The 14,908-nt window shown below is 51.2% G+C and overlaps 1 protein-coding gene across 2 annotated transcripts; it reads right to left on the reverse strand.

Annotated features, from left to right (window-relative positions):
- Positions 1-1,332: 1,332 nt before the first annotated feature.
- On the reverse strand, positions 1,333-14,866 carry MLEC (malectin). 2 transcript variants are annotated; one of them, XM_079322261.1, is made up of 5 exons: positions 13,471-13,806; positions 10,045-10,223; positions 8,559-8,735; positions 8,345-8,402; positions 1,333-7,230 (listed from the first exon to the last, which is right to left on the reverse strand). In XM_079322261.1, exons 1-5 carry the CDS (start codon positions 13,658-13,660, stop codon positions 7,001-7,003), a joined length of 834 nt encoding a protein of 277 aa, XP_079178387.1. In that variant the 5' UTR covers positions 13,661-13,806; the 3' UTR covers positions 1,333-7,000. The 2 variants fall into 2 exon arrangements, with proteins under 2 accessions (XP_079178387.1, XP_079178388.1); XM_079322262.1 differs by lacking the exons at positions 8,345-8,402; positions 8,559-8,735 and having other exon boundaries at positions 13,471-14,866.
- Positions 14,867-14,908: the final 42 nt, after the last annotated feature.

The following is a 14,908-nucleotide window of genomic DNA, read 5'->3' on the forward strand; positions in this document are numbered from 1 at the left end:
GCCGGGCAACGCCGCGCCCGAAGCTCAGCAGGGCCCGCCGCGGTCACGCCCGGATGGGTGACCCGTGGGCCCCGCACGGCGTGGCAGCCGCGCCCTCCGGGGACGCAGCGGGATGGGCCGGCTGGGAAAGCTTCGTTACCTGAGGGATAACGACACAAGGAACAAACAAAACCGGCCCCGCTCCCGCCGCACTCCTCGCTGGCCACCGGGGCTCCCGGTTCCGAAGGCGCGGGCCGAACCCGCGGCGGCGGCGGTGACACAGGGAGCAGGTGTCCCCAGAGCCCGGCTCTGTCCGGGCACGGCGGCAAGCACTTTTCGCGGAGCAGCAGCAAGAGCGTGCCGCGGAGGGCACGCCAGGCTCCCGCCCGGTGACACCGCAGCTGCTGCTGTCCCTGGACAGGGGACAGCGACACGACCGTGTATTATGCCTGGACAGGGGGACAGCGACACGACCGTGTGCCCCCGGGCCAGGCAGTTTCAAGACCACACAGGTGACAGTGGCAGACATCGGACGAGTCTCCCCAGCCTGGTGGGAGGAACTGGGGAGGTCCCACTTGGAGGGACTCGCAGGAAGAACACGCGGAGAGAAGAATGTTTGTTCCCAAAGACGGGCAGCCACCAGGCAGCCAAGAGCAGCCAAGAGTCACCTGCAGCCCTCTGGGGAACTGGGGCAAGAACAAACGTCTGCATCCTCCTTTCGGACTCCAGCCAACACTGAACATGCTCATGACGACTGGAAGCAGATTTTGAGCAGTGGTTTGTGATGCTTGAGGCTTGTGAGCAGCACACTCCTGCTACTGCCAGCCAAATGTTTTTTCAAAAAACTCTGCTCGCACCAGTGCAGCTAAAGCCTCCTCACTGCATGGCCTTGGTGCCTCCATCCTGTCTGTGTCCTAAGCAAGGACAGACCCAGGCCTCCTGGAAAAGCACCTTCTCTGCATGGGACCAGAGTTGCTTGTCCCCAAGAGCAGCACCTAGAGCACAAGGCTGCTGCTTTCTCTCTGCTCCAGCTGCAGCCCCATCCACCCCGACAGTTTCAAGCTGAAAGCAGGGCAGTTTTCAAAGCCCAGAAAGGCAGATTACATCTCTCTGCTGCTCCGGCTCTGCGCAGGAAGCAACAAGCACATCAGCACTTCAAAGAGGATGTTGTACCATTCGATTTGCACTTAATCATTCAAAATAAGGGGCAAGAGATCATCAGGGCCGTACTGGAGGCAGCAGCACGATGTTACCCAGCAGTGTGCCAGGCTCAGCCTCCCCCACCTCCCTGGGTGTAAACCAGAGTGGGCTCCTCTGCCCCCACCACCAGAAAAGAGGGACCATCTCATCCAATGACAATATAATTTTGTTTATTTTCCTTCAGCACACTGCTGGTTAAACTGCCAGACAGTAGATTTCAGAACATTCCCTCAACCAAACATCCTGGGAAAATTAAAAAATAAAACTGCTACCGTGTACCAAAAATAAAATAACCCACCCCCCACGCCCATCTCCCCCAAACTAGTCCCTGCAAAGCTGATGCAATCAGAAATACGTATCTGTGCTTTTCACCTAGGGCCCAAGCTTCCTGCAAAACAAACTAAAAAATGTCACTGTAAGTTGTTATAACACAAAGCAATGGGCAGTAAAATAAAAAATCCTCCTCAAAAACCCTTTGTACTGGTGACATACTGATGGAGATTTCTCCCCACATTGATTCAGCCTTTACAGACAAGTTAAACCTGCAGCTTTAAGTAGTTTTAGTTTGTGATGTGTCCTTAATGCCAGTGGCACTTGCACACATCCACAGCCAGACACTATGGAGTGGTGGGAGCACGTGCCAGTGCTGACTGCTGCTACCCCAAGGGGAACCAAACAGTACCCCCACCTCTCACAGCCCTGGCTGCTATGTCCTGGCACAGAGCACAGATCTGCCTCTGCTCTCACAGGGGCTGCTTTACCAACCCAGCTGCTTCTGAAGTGGGAAAGCCCTGAACACAACAAAGCCCCCAAGGAAACCACAAAAAATTCAAGCCCCCATTTGCCGGGCAGTTTGCAGCCACTGCTTTGCTCCAGAACACCAGCTCAGGAACTGCCACAGTGTGACAGAACAGCCACGGCAGCACAGGAGAGCAAATCCCTATTAAGTGTAACTGGGAACAACTCCAGAGCAGAGATCCTGCATTTCCTGGATTCACAGTCTTCCCAGCTAAACTGGTTCAAGCTGTACTTTGTCCCTTGCCTTCAAATCTCCATCACACAAACTCTTTAGCAGAAATCTTTGATGTTTGCAAAAGATTATTCACATTTTTCTAATCAGCCAGCACAGTTTTTAGGAGGGTTGAAAGCACTTGTTCTGCTGATATTTTTTTTTTTTAAATAAAGCACTTTTTGGGAAAAAAAGTATCAAAACCTATCAATAACCTGCAGTAGCATCCTACCAATCAGACTGGGGACAGCATCATCACATCCCTCCCCACCCTCATCTTCCCCTCAATCTCCAAAAATAGTATTTAATATACAGCAATAAACTCTGAGCAAGCCAGAGTCCCGGAAGACATGGACCTGCTTTCACCTCTCCCATCCATCCCAGCACCTTTCAATGCTACAATACTCCTGGGTCAAATCCCATTTGGATCCAAGGTGAATGCATGTGCCCCAGACCCGCTGGGCAGCACGAAGCAGGCTGCAGCACAGGAGGCCATCCCTGTGACCACGCTTCTGAGCCTTCACAGCTCCAGCCTGCTGTGTTTGTGCCACTGAGAAAACTTGTGTGAGCCTCTTTGGGGCCAGCCGGTGGGGACAGACTGGTGGAACCAGGCCGACATTAAAATAGCATCTTTGAATTGTATTAGGCTTTGGCATTTGTTGTGGAGATGCAGAAGTGCCAGTAGGTAAATTAGCTCAGTGCTGGCCCAGTTCCATTTCCCTTGGATTCCCAGCAAGGATATTTCCCTCCCTGCCATACGTGCAAGAAGCAGACGGATCTCTCCCAAACAGAGCCTGAAACACTTGGTGTCTCACAGCTGCTCAGAGCCTGTCTCACATCAAGAGCTGAAGCTGCTCTCATGGCCCTCTCTCTCCTGCTGATTATTAGCAACAGGCTTGCTCAGCCCAGAGCTCCTGTAGCAAGACACTTCCCTGGCTATTGCAATCCCGTTTCAATCCAAAGGCCAAGGGACAGGGCACAGGTCCCTGCTCTGCTCAGACCTAAGCAGCCCAAGCAGGGGTGCAGGACCCCCAGGCCCCCCTCTGCACCAGGAGCTGTAGGTGCCATACAACTACCACGACCCAGTGTGACTCACTCAGCTCTGAACTGCACAGACGCCCAGGCACCAGACTGTCTGGAAGCTCTCCATCCTGCCTTCAGGAGATTTCTGGGGGAGATCAGACCTGAAGGAGCTCTTCCAGCTCTTCTATCCCCTGCTAGACTTTTCTTCCATTGACTTTAAGGGCTGAAAATAAAGATTTAAACAGCTCACAGTTCTCCACTTCAGCTGTGACCTCCAGATCTGGCATCTGGGGACAGGGAGACAGTCCCCATCTGATCTCAAGGGCAGGGAATGCCTGTCCCTTGAAGAAAAAGAAAAAACTCAGAAGCTCCTTAAAAGAAAGAAGCTCCTTCAAATAGACTTTTATTCAAAGCCTGAGACAAAGGCACCAAAAAGAGAAGGGAATTCATTTGGCTTTCTGTTCACTGCCACCTGGGACACTCAAAAGGGTCAGAGATGTTTAGTCACACACAGAGAAGACTTCAATAGCCTGGCTTAAAGGAGGGGCTGATGGGACAATTAAAATAAGCTTTGAAACCACTATACTAAAGCTGGATCCAGGCCTGAAACATCAGACAGTGATTTTCTTTTAATTACGTGGAAGCATTATTAAAATTGCTGTATCTGCCCCTCTCTACATGAATCAAGCCAAGGTCTGTTCTGACCCAGCTCCCCACACTGCTGCACTCCATGTGCCTGATGCTGACAAAGGAATCAGCACAAACAGGCTTGTCTCTGACCTGTCTCAGTTAAACAATGTCATGGATATTCCCTCAAACATTCCTCTGGAAAGCTACAGCCAGCCCAAACATTTTCTTTCTCTGGTCAGAACCAGGTACCTCATTACATCCCTGAGTCTGGCTTGCAGATACTAGACAGAGATGGCCAGGGAAGCAGGAATACTCCATTCCCAGCAAGGTGCTGACTGGCCATCCCCCCCAACCTCAGTGCTCCCACATGCTTTGTTCAAAGGCTCCTCCCATAGCAGACCTGTCAGGAGGGGATGGACCAGGAAGGAAACTGCTCATAGGACCTAAACAGGGTCAGGAACCCTCCCAGAAATCAGCTTTGTACTGAGAAAGATGCATAAAGCCAGTCACAAAACTAAATTAAAGTCATGAAGGGTGAACAATTTCTCCTCCCTATTCTTATTCAAATAAGACAAATTCATTTGAACTGAGCAACTGGAACAAACTAGATCACACCCTGTACAGCTCTGCCTTGGGGCAGCTGATGGCACCAAATGGGTGCCCTGGCTGCTAGGAGAGGCCAGGATAAACTATCCTGGAAGACTTGTCTCCAACTTCTGCACATCTAAACACACACCCTTTCTCCCATGGTAGGCAGGCTGCTGAGATTACTGGGTGAGCCACAAGAAGAAGAGTGATTCCTTGCTTCAAGGATGTTCAGATAAAATGTACCCAAAAAGACCTGGAGGAGAGCAGCTCCTTAGAGAGACACCTGCTTTCTACCCCAGGTTCTTTGCTTAACAAACCAGCAGAGTTCATGGTTCTCAAAACTGATAAGTATCTAAATGTCTCTTCAATCTAGTTACAGCAATCCCAAAAACGCTGGAAAATCCCTGCAGGCATTGTCACTGAACAAATCAGACCTCATATTTAATAATAGTTCTTAAACTATCTGGATTTTAACAGTGGCTAGAAGATGAAGCAGACAACTTCAAGCTTACCACCTTTCATCCTAAGGTTTGTTCAAGATCTGCTCTCTCTAAAGCCTATATTCTTCAACTGGGGCAGGGACTCCCTTCCTTCTCTCCCAAACTACCCCTTGTGTAGTTGAAGAAAAGATAATTAAGATCCTGCTTGTTTTTCAGCTCACAGATACAGAATTAGGGTCAAGCCTATAGTAGTGACATGATAGAAAGGCAAGGTTCAGTGGCACTGTTTCAAAGAGCAGCATTTTGTCACCTCCTCCAGCTTCCACTCTGGAGCCCCTGAGCTGACAGCTCCTATCACAGCTTGAGGGTTAAAAGGAAGTGAAGGCTTCAGCTGTCTGGGCCCAGCAGAACAGAAAAGGCTGCTCTTCCAGTTCCCTTGCCAGAAACCTGCAGTTCTGCTAACCCTGCTCAGCTCAAAGCAAGGCTGAGCCACTGCAGGGGACCAAACCCAGGAACAACTGCTAGGAAAATGCAGGCCCAGAGAGCCAGAGCAGCATGGAGGTCACTGCACAGTGGAATTGCTCTGGGGAAAGACAGAACACAGAGACAGCAGAGAGAGCATGAGGTAAAGCACTCTGTGAGCGCAGAGCCCAGCAGCAGCAAAGCTGATCTGCAAAAACCCAACCCTGCCTGGGACAGATCCTGCTCCAGCACTGAACATCTCCCTCTTGGTCAACCAGAAATGCTCAACATGCTGGAGGCTATGATTGTGAGAAGGCAGTTCTTCAGGGCCTGCAGCTCTGGACAGAAGGTGCAGCAGTGGCTTTCACTCTGTTCAGCCTCTGCCACGCAGACACAGGCTCTGCATGTGGGAACAGAAGCCTCTTGCAGAAATATCCCTGGGGGAAGCAGGGGACTTAGTTTCCAGTGCATTTCTCACTTCCACATCTCTGGATTGCAATGAACCTCCTTGCTCTGCTGGACTGAAATGCTGGACATCTGCCCCTCCACTACAGGGCCTGGATATGCAAAAGGTCAAACTCACTCACTGCCAGATCCACTTCTCAGTGCCACAGGCAGGGCTGATCCCTATAGAGGGAATGAGAAGCCACAGGGAGCATCCACCATGTTGCTCTGCTCTGTCCTATGGCACAGGTTGTTTAAGAGTCACAGAGAAGAGAGCTCACCATTCAGAAGGTTAAGGAACAAGTCCTGAACCTCCTCTCTAGTTTCACCTGATTCTCAGCTTCTTCCAAAGAGGTCACTTGCTAGGAAAGGCAAAACAAGTAACTGGGCTTAAAACAAAACCTTTGAAAATAAAAAGATATTAAAGGAAACAAAAGCCATAATCAATACAGAAAACAAGTGCATCTGATCAGACGCTAACAACGTCAGCCTCTCGCAGGCTGCAGCAGAATCCCTCTGCAATGGAACAAACATTTGCCAGACTAGGAAAGTCTCTCCCAACTGGTGCAGCAAATCAGGCCAGACAGATCCCTCTGCTCCTGGCGCAGCTGGCAGTCTTAGGAGGGACTGTCTCCACAGAGGCTGGTCTGGAGCCTTGGTATCTTCATGCAGGCAAGTACCATAGATCCTGTTGCACACCTTCAGGGAGATGCTGAGCCAGGCTCTGTCCTCTGCAGTCGCTTGACACCCAACAGCACCACAACACTTTCACACTCCTGGACAAAATGTGTACCCCAGCCTTATTTTAAAAATTGCTTTCCTGCTTAAGGAACTGTATTCCACCCAGTAAAGGCAGAGATCCTACAGCACATGGCTTTCTCTCAGTGTGGGCCATGGCCCAGGACTGGTAGCATCACCTTTAATGGCCCAATACACAGCCAGACAGGACTCAGTTGACTCTTGGATGCCCCAGGGAGAATCAGAGGGCTGCACATGGTGCGAAGGGGAAGGCGAGGGCCTTGCTGCTTGCTGGTAGGGGGAAGGTAAGCTCCCTCTTACCTGGACCTGCTATTCATTGCTATTCATTCCAAATGAATCATCTCTTTTTCTTTTTTTTTTTTTTTTTTCCTTAAATTATGAACAATATGGAGAAATTGAAAGCAACCATATTTGGTCCAACTCCTTCCCTCCCAGCCCCTGGGCTGATGCACTGTGGGGCTTGCTCTCACAATCGGCAGAGGCAGAAGAGGGTAGGAATGAAGACACCAAAGGCCACCAATATAGGAAACATGAGGCTGCTGTTGTCCGAGGCATAGGGGTTTGGTGTGCGTGGGCCTGACTGAACCCGGTTCTTATTTGCCTGTTTTTTAACACTGGAGCCATCATCATAGTCATCTTCATCATCCTCTTCCTCTTTTTTCTCCAGACCTGGGTGTGGCTGCAGCTTTGGAACATCTGTTGAACAAGACAAAAGGTTGCAAGCAGGCAGGATGTAAATTGGGAGATCACTTGAGACACTTCCTTCCCCTCTCCCTGAACCAACATAGACATTGGCAAGAGGGCACCTGAGACCCTATCAAAACCACAACCAGAACATCCCAGAAGAGAGAAATAGCTTCTACCACAGAGGATCACACCACTATTTCTTTTCTTTGCAAGGTAAGAGCATCCAAGGATCCAGCCTGCAGAAGAACTACATCCTTCCACACCCTCAGTGTGTTAATGCACAAAAGCACATTTAGAGCACACATTCAAATACTGCAGCTGCTCAGTAAGATCTAGTCAAGAACAAGCACCTGCTGCCTGCAGGACCAGCAGATACAGGTGCAATCAGGAATGGGAACAAACCTTTCCATAAACAGTCCTACTCCACATCACTGCAACCCTCAAAGCCAGAGCTGTGAGAGCAGCATGGCCAAACCCCACTCAAATCCACCCTTCTGAGCCTGGGGCCTGAGCTGCAGGTGCCACCTGGCCACAAGGTTCTTACCAAATCTTCAGCAGCACCTGACCATCCCACAGTAAAGCAAATTGATGTTTCAGGAGCTAGAGGGGCTTCAATCCCAGCTCACTTATAAAGAGGGTGATGAAAGAACATGAACCTTTCCAGCACACCCCAGAGCTATCCAGAGAAACTGGTATCTGGATATCTTGTCCTCAAGCTGAGAAGGCAAAACAAAGCTCCAGGTAAGAAATACTTAAGCACTAGCTAAAATAACTGTAAATTATTTGTCTGCAGGGTTGCTGCTGACACCCAAGGCCAGAGGATATTTATCTGTAGCTATAAGCTGAGACTGACCAGACATATTTCATATTCCTCTACCCCATATAGAGGAAATTTCAAAACAAATTGATTTTTCTCACTCCAAAATGACACAAGCTTTGTGTCTTAGAGGAGAATGAGGACACTACACACCTACTTCACTTTGCAACTGCACTTTGTGGGAACTCAGTGAAAGAGAAACAATTTTGGCAGATGTGGGTCAGCAAGACTATGATCTCATAGTCTGAGAAGCAACAGGCTGCTCTCCAAGGGGGAAGAGCCTTTTGGCTCAGAAACTGTGCTTACCTTCCACTGTTCCTTGCAGGATGTATAGGGCACAGATTTTTGGATTGTCATAGTAGCCCTAGAAAAACCAAAGGCAGCAGTCAGTGCTGCAGCTCTGAGACAAGGAATGGTCTCCCCACCCACCACCTCTCCTCCTCCAGCACACAGCTGCACCACATGACTGGGTAAGAAGGGGAAAGAGAAGATCAAGGCTCTGCCCTGAAAAGATTATTACCTTTACAAACTCAATGTGCAGCTTTCCTGTGAATGTTGAAACCTCTCCCTGGACACTCAGTTTTCCCTTTTTGATACTCATGGGAATGATCTCATCGTGAGCTGTGCTGTGTCCAACTCTGTCAAAAATGTCCAAGTCTTTCACCACCACGTGGCCATTCAAGCGAACATCAAATACCTTCAGGGTGGAAGAAATGACAGAGTCAGGGCAGATTCAGGCACGTGACACTTGAAATGGGAACACAACAGGAAAGGTCTCTGCTTTTTTCTATGCACCCAGGACCAGAAACCATTGTAACACATCCTGGCCCACTCTTTTGGGAAGGATTCAGAGCCCAAAAGCAGCCAGGTAAAGGCACCAAAGCATTAACAATGCTTTCAAATACCCTGAAATTTGCCTTCTCCTTTTAAAACAACCCTTACATCTGCTGTTCAGACCTTAGGACAGCACAGTTTTATTCTGGTTTATTCATGCTTCTCTTTCTCAACTTTTCTCCTGTCTGAAGACCTGCTCTGTGACACACCACACCCTGGGGAACTAAGCCATTTCTAACTAACAGCCTGCAGCAGAACAGAGAAGAGGAAACAAGCTGGTTGAAGAACACAGGGTTGAAGGAGGTAAAATGTTTAACTGCTAACCACATCTGTGAATTCAGAGTGAAAGTCTTCATCAGGGCTGTAATGACTCAAACTTCATGCAGCACCTGGGGAATCCCAGCAGAACCACACAAAGGAAAAGGAACCAGAGATGCCTCAGCCCTTCAGCTGAATCTGAGGCTGCTTTTGCATCCGTTCTGTAAGCTCGCCCCACCAGTTCTGCTCCCTGAAACACTTCTCAGCAGGAAGGCAGCACAGTGCTTAAGGAGAACAGCCCTAAAGAACCTGATGGAATCAGAGGAACATAAGACTAAAACACAAACCACTCCTACCCCAGTTTATCACAGAGCTTTGAGTTCTTCTTGCTCCTGTTTCCACTTCTGTACATGAGAGATTTCAAAAGTGGACCAAGATTATTCTTCTCTAAAAAGCAGTTGAATTTAACTCTGCTTTCAGGATCAGACTGAATCAGTATCAAGTCTATTACATTTGTAAAAATTGGTTTGAGTAGGCTATTTAACCCAGACCACCTCCTCTGCTTCAATCTATGCAATACTTCCTCCAGCATAACTATGCTGTCAAGTCAGGAGCAAGTGTTCAGGAAAAAAAAACCAAAAACTTTTCAAAGCCAGCACAGCCTAAACAGGTTGTAAAACTCTAGTTGCTAGTTATGTTTAGTTCCACATGTTGCAACTTAAGTTTTCCAGTCCAACTGCATAGCGGGAACATGGAAGAGAGCTCTAAAAGTTCAGAGCCTGGGAGAGGTTGGGACCTAAATTAACAATTAGTGCCTTACTCCTTCCTCCAGCATGCAAAGCCACAGAGGCAACCCAAGCACACAGTCCTAGCCAGAAACTCACATCAGAGACACACAAGGAGCTATTGCTTACCTTCTGTTGAGACTGTGCAAAATAGACCTCTGCAAACTTCAACACTAGCACATAGTCACCCTCCTCTTTGATGGGAACTTCATAGCCAAAGGTTTCCTCATTGTAACGTTCCGTCTGGTACAGAATCTGATCTTCTGCGTTGGACCGCAGGATTGGCAGTTTCATACCATAGTCAGAAGCTGTGTTTAAGCACAAAAGAGTGAGAGGAAGGGTTACATTCTGAGGAAGAAACATTTTATCTATTCTTGAAGCACTGAGCTCTGTAAGTGGCGCAAGCAGGGGAGATGGGTCTGATGGGTTGTAAGTGCTAATGCCACTGACCAGGTGGCAGCACCACCAGAGCAGAAGCTCCAAAATCCAAGAAATGTAGAAAAAAAGGTCTGGAGACCTGCTGCAGACTAACACAGTAAGCTCATTCCACCTTTTATAAAGGAAAAGCCTGTTTCAAAACCATTACACAAAGCCAAAGGACTTGGCCACTGGCTCTTGCTTTAAAGTCTGAAAACACCTAGAATAGTTCAACAATATTTTCAAATTTGAAACTCCAAGTACAAAACTAAGTTAGCATAGGACTGACTCGACTCATTGACACAACAGATTTGAAGTTACAGTTGGCAGCACTATGTTTTAGAGACTCATCCCACTCAACTAAGAACCCAGGGAATGGCAGAAAGGTGAAAAGCATTAGGCATCTTACAAAGCCTTTTCCTCTCACCACAGCCCCACAATACCTGTCAGCATGAAGATGGGATGAAGGAAGCAAAAAAGATATACAGTGTTTCAAGAGCACCAGCAGCTCCATCAGCTGATGTTCTCAGAGCCACCCAGCTGAAATGGGTGCTGTGTGCAGGCATCTGAAGAGCCCCCAACAAGGGCCCAAACAGGACAATAACCAACAAAATAAGAGAAATTACAAAATGTGCCTCTTTTCAGTGTTTCAAGACCTCTACAGCAGCCCCCAATAATTTAACCTCGCTTGGTATGCTACTGTATCAGTGTTCCTGTATAAATACAAACTGTTGCAATGCCTCCAGAACTGCACATCAAACAATTCTCCAGCAAAGCAGGGGCAGGAGGGAAGACCAGGGACACTATCTGTCCACTGGCACTTCAGACAGAAGTTGATCCAGACGAAGTTCTCCGCTGACACTTACCTCTCCCAGCCCCATTTCCATGGGAACAGACACTGCATTGGCCAAGACAAAGCAAGAACTACTAACCCAGCACACGCTGCCAAAGACAGAGCCAATGCAAACGAGGGAGAGGAAATTAATGCCAGTTCTTAGTCTCCTGTTTCACACAGAGCTGCTCAGGCAATCTTCCACCTCTCTTTACCACTTGAACTTGGGCATAAAGACTGAAGACTCTAACCAGCAGAAATACAGAGGGTGAAAAGTTTAACGTGTCCTCCCACACAGGTATTTCTGGCCAGCTACAGATTACAGTGATAGCAAACCAAGGACTGCACAGAAGTCAGCTCCTATTAAAGGAAAGCCTGTACAGGAAGAAAGTCCTTTAATAGCCAAGAAGGTAACTGGAGAGGAAGACCTGTCACCTGCATGTCAGAGCTCTGTTGACAGAGCTGTGGAGGCAAGATGAATTTTACAGCAGGCTGGGTGCTACTGGGAGCAAGCAGTACACACCAAGCTGTAACTCAGCTATGTTTGGCACCTGCATATTCTGTAATTGCCATCAGCACAGTCAGTCCTTTAGGGCACAGCAGCTGAACAGCAGCTTGAGAAAAAAAAAAAAAAAAAAAAAAAGGGTTTTAAATTGCCCAGAGGCAGTACAGCCTAGAATTACTATCCCTAGGTCATTCCTCCCAGTCAGCCATACATTTCTGCTATAGCCCTTACATGTCTATCAACACAGAGAGGAGCCCAGAGTAAACGAACAATGGTGCAATAAAAAGCCATTGAGTGAAAGGCAGCTGAGAGCTCAAAGGGGTAAAGTCTCCACTGTGCCTGGCACCACTGGCTGAAGCAGGATTACTGTAACAGCCTGCTGCTCAGAGGAAACACCAAGGGCTTTCCACAAAGGAAGTACATGTCACAATGTGCTTGAAAAAGACCCTTCTTTCTCCTCAACTCAAAAATAAATAGTTCAAGTCCACAAGGACATTCAAGTCACACATATGAGAGGTCTGTGAAGGAAAGCTAACCTACAGAGATCAGGACACCCTGTGCAACTGCAGCAGCAGCCTCCATGGGTCTGAAAAGCTCTATTAGAATTTAAATGTGACCTCCACTGTATCCAGTGTGCCCAAAAGGCTCTCTGTTTGGGATGGTACCCATGCAGTGTAAGCAGCAGCAGTTCCAGCTGTATAGCACAGGAAAATCCTATATAGAAACAGCAAAGGTTAGACTCAAAAGTCAAAAGAGAGCTGATCTTCTCCACATTCCACCATTTATCTGTAACTGACAGCAGAGCTGCTCAGCACACTTGTATTAGTGAATCAACTAAGTTTTGGTACACCAGTTACATGCAAATTTCAAACTGTAGTGGACTTGAGAGAAGAAGGAAAAGGTAATATAAGTGCATTTAGTTCTCCATCCTGTTCGAAATAGTAGGCTGAAGATTTTACTGACTTAGTAGTTACAGCAGCTGCTGATTTCCCATCTGCCTCTACTTCAGCTCGTGTCCCTGCCCTTGAACACCCAGCCACGATGGGGCACGGGGCAGAGCAGCCGGCTGCACCTTCCCCAGCCTGGCCCAGCACCGGGGCTCCAGCGAGCAGCCTGCGCTCTTCGCAGTCGGGACCAGAATGCTGCAAGCATCAGCCCACATCGTGCGCGACCCAGATCCGGCTGCAGAGGGCTGGAAAAGCTTGCACCCACTGCACCGAGCGCGCTGCGCACTGGCCTGCGAACTGGCGGATCCTGCTGTGGAACACGAGCTCTTCAGCGAAAAACGGGAGAGAAAAAGAGACCGGCGGGCGCACGCGGCAGGGCTGGCAGCTTGACCGCTCCTGCCGCCCTTCCAGCCCAAATCCCATTCCGACCCTCACGGAGCCACTTCCCCTCCGGCATTACACAACCCCACAGGCCGAGGACAGCAACACCATCCCGCAGACTCATCCCGCCGCCTCTGGGGCCCCGGGCCCGCACCGCCACGGGGACGGGGGACGCAGCCCCAGCTGGGCCCGGCGGGAGGACGAGGGTGGTCGCGGTGCTGGTGACAAGCGCTGGCGCAGGACTGGGGGCCACGACCGCCCCCGGGCAGCTGGGGGAGAGGAGCCCCCGCCGTCCTGCGGTGACACCGACAGACCTTCTGGAACTGCAGCGGGCAGGACGGCACCGGGAACGCGCGGGTCATGGACCCTGCCGGCACAGCGGGGCCGCGCAGCCCCAGCGGCGCGGAGCCGAGCGGGACCCCGCGGGCTGTCCCGCCAAAACCCCCCGGCCGCGGCGTGCCCCCCGCCCTCACCTCGGCCCACGCGGCCCTCGAGCGGGTCCTTGCGGAAGTGGATGCCGTTCACGTCCACATGGGCATCGCCGCCCGCGTTGACGGCCCAGACGACGCTGTCGGCGATGCCGCCCGCCGCGCCCCGCAGCAGCAGCGGCAGCAGCAGCACGGGCGGCAGCAGCGGCGCCCCGCGCGCACCAGCGCCCACCATGTCGCGCTCCCGGCGCCGCGCCCGCCCCTTCCTGCCGCCGACAGGGGGCGGTGTACTCCGCTGCCGGGGCGGGACGAGCGCCGGCCAATCGGCGCTCCGAACCGAGAATATTAATGACCTGCCCGCCTGCCATTAGACGGCCGCGGGCCTGGATCTGCATATTCATAAGGCGGCGGGCCAATGAGTGGCGGCGATGGGCGGGTTGGGCTGAGCGGCGCGGGGACAGCGGCGGGAGCGGCGCGGGGAGCTGGTCCCTGCGGGCCGGGGTACCCGGTGCCGCTAGTGCCCGCGCAGGGAGCGGAGCGGGTGTGGGGCCGGCTCCCCTGGGAAGGACCGGCGGGGACGGACGAGGCTCCCCAGCGCCGTGTCCGCAGCGGGAACAGCCCGGCGAGCTGGCCTGAGCGGCGGGCGCCGGTGGGCAAAGCCCGCCCCTCGGCGCTGCCAATCGCGGGGCTCCAGCGCGGCGGAACGCGGAGCACGGCGGGGTGGCGGCGGGAAGCGCCGACGGAGGGTTGCCGTGGCAACGGGCGGCGCTGCGGCAGCGCGGACCCGAGCGGACACAGTGTGCTCGGGGAAGGGGCTGGAAGAGGAGCTGGGGCAGCGGGACCTCCAGCGCCATCGGGGGCGGCTCTTCGCCAGTCCCGGTAGCTCCGTGCTCGCTGTGCTCTGAACAGCAGCTCTCAAGCCCGGCTCGCTGCCTTGGCAGACCGCGCTGGTTCTCCTGCTCGCCCCTGCCGTGGAGTAGGGGAATAGGCAGCTGCTGCCCGCCCGGTAAGGAGCGAGGCGGCCGCTGCCGTGCCGGCACCTTGCACACAATAATCTGCCTGAAAAGCAAAGCGGCCGGTGAAGGGGAAGGCGGGGAGGTGACCGTGACACTGCCAGCAGGCTGATCCCTGGCTTGCACTTCATAGGAGAATGTAAAAATCCTATGTTTGTTTTCCGGAGGACCTTGGCAAGGTCTTGGGTAGCTGGAGTGAGATATCCCAGATGGAGGTCGAATGAAACTCACTCCCTCCACAAAGGGGGAGCAAATAACTTAATGTTTGTCCTTCTGTCTGATCACGGTGTTCCTTGGGGCATCAGATACCAGCCAGGCCTCAGGACTGTGCTCCTGGCACTGGCTGCATTAGCAGTGGCTGCTTCTAAGTACCAGTGATGTTTCATTAATTCAAGTCTTTCCCAAAGCCTTTGCTTTTATAAATAAAGACTTGGTGCTGCAGACTGAGAATTAAATACATTTGTTGCTTT

The sequence above is a fragment of the Erithacus rubecula genome (genome assembly GCF_903797595.1).
Source record: "Erithacus rubecula genome assembly, chromosome: 19".
NCBI lineage: Eukaryota > Metazoa > Chordata > Aves > Passeriformes > Muscicapidae > Erithacus > Erithacus rubecula.

Excerpts from the sequence above, each read along its gene's own strand:
- MLEC (XM_079322261.1), bottom strand. The coding sequence starts at position 13,660 with ATGGTGGGCGCTGGTGCGCGCGGGGCGCCGCTGCTGCCGCCCGTGCTG. Across the intron at positions 8,403-8,558 it reads TGCACATTGAGTTTGTAAAG|GGCTACTATGACAATCCAAA; the intron begins GTAATAATCTTT and ends TGGTTTTTCTAG. Across the intron at positions 7,231-8,344 it reads CCTGCAAGGAACAGTGGAAG|ATGTTCCAAAGCTGCAGCCA; the intron begins GTAAGCACAGTT and ends CTTGTTCAACAG.